The sequence below is a fragment of the Vicia villosa genome, unplaced genomic scaffold (genome assembly GCF_029867415.1).
Source record: "Vicia villosa cultivar HV-30 ecotype Madison, WI unplaced genomic scaffold, Vvil1.0 ctg.000244F_1_1_3, whole genome shotgun sequence".
In the NCBI taxonomy this organism is placed as follows: Eukaryota; Viridiplantae; Streptophyta; class Magnoliopsida; order Fabales; family Fabaceae; genus Vicia; species Vicia villosa.
In genome coordinates, this window is record NW_026705096.1 from 412,100 (window position 1) to 413,394 (window position 1,295).

At 35.1% G+C, this 1,295-nt stretch overlaps 1 protein-coding gene across 1 annotated transcript; it reads left to right on the plus strand.

The window, feature by feature from the left end:
* The first annotated feature begins 533 nt into the window (after nucleotides 1–533).
* Nucleotides 534–1,037, plus strand: LOC131625842 (transcriptional regulator TAC1-like). Its single transcript, XM_058896672.1, has one exon. It carries the CDS (start codon nucleotides 534–536, stop codon nucleotides 1,035–1,037), a length of 504 nt encoding a protein of 167 aa, XP_058752655.1.
* Nucleotides 1,038–1,295: the final 258 nt, after the last annotated feature.

Sequence of the window (1,295 nt, forward strand, 5' to 3'; positions counted from 1 at the left end):
AGACCAATTTGGTCTTGGAATATTTCGGATATGCATCTCCGAAGACACCCCTCTCCCAAAAAGGGGTGTTTTCGGAAATGCATCTCCGAAAACTCAAAAAAGGGGGTGTTTTCGAAAATGCATCTCCGAAAACACCTTTTTTTTTGTGTTTTCGAAAGTGCATTTCCGAAAACACCTTTTTTTTCAATAAAAGTACATTTTTGAAAATGTATTTCCGAAACAAGGGGTATTTTGGTAAATTCGTCAGAGGTGACTAAGAAGGTTAGAAGGTGGGTAAACAAATTTCCTTTTATTACTCATAAAATTTACCCAAAGATTGGACCCACAAAATGAGCCGGCAAAATAAACAACCCCATGCAAACGCCAAAACAAAAATGCTTACACCTCCAACTAGAAACCCACTAATAATAGAAACAAAGTCAAATTCATCTTCTTTTCTCCTATGTCACTCACACCCTTCAAATCCATATAAAAACCCTTCTCTTTCTCTCTTTTTTCATCATAACCATAAAAAAATATTCTCAAACTTCAACATGGCAAGATCAGATAGTACTACTTCAAGTGAAGAAAGTGATGATCAAGAAGAATCTATAGTAACCAATAAGAGATCTTATGATTGCACATTTTGTAAAAGAGGTTTCACTAATGCAAGAGCATTAGGAGGCCACATGAATATTCATAGAAAAGAGAGAAACAATTATAAAGCCAAACAAGGCACACCAAATAACTCCTCACCTTTTGTTCCAGGTGTTTCAAACCAAGCCTCAACATATTATAATTGCTGCATTTTGGAGCCTCCTATGAACTATGACATGTATATTCAACCATCAATAACCAACCCTAGTAATTCTCCACCTACTTTTCAATATGATTTTCTTAACACAAACTCACAATCTTTGTTAGGAAACAATTTGAGTCTCCAAATTGGTTCAGGTCATCATGAGGGTAACGATCATGTTTGGAGAGGAATGGAGAAAGATGGTGAAGGGGTGGACCTAGAGCTTAGGCTTGGTCATGATTCATACTCAAACTACTAAGGTAACTATAAGTTGTAGAATGCATGGGAAAGTCCGGCGTATATCATGCGTGCAACTGCAAATACTAATCACTTAATCTAAGGTCGGTTCAACGAATACTTAATAGAGTTTTCTTTATTCACAAGCACTAGATATTGAACCTCTTATTTAAAGGATATGAGTCCCTTGTTATGTTGTAGAGTGGTAACTTATCATGATTATATGTAGACAAAAGTATATAATTAAGTTGATCTATATGTAATAAATAGTATATTTTTA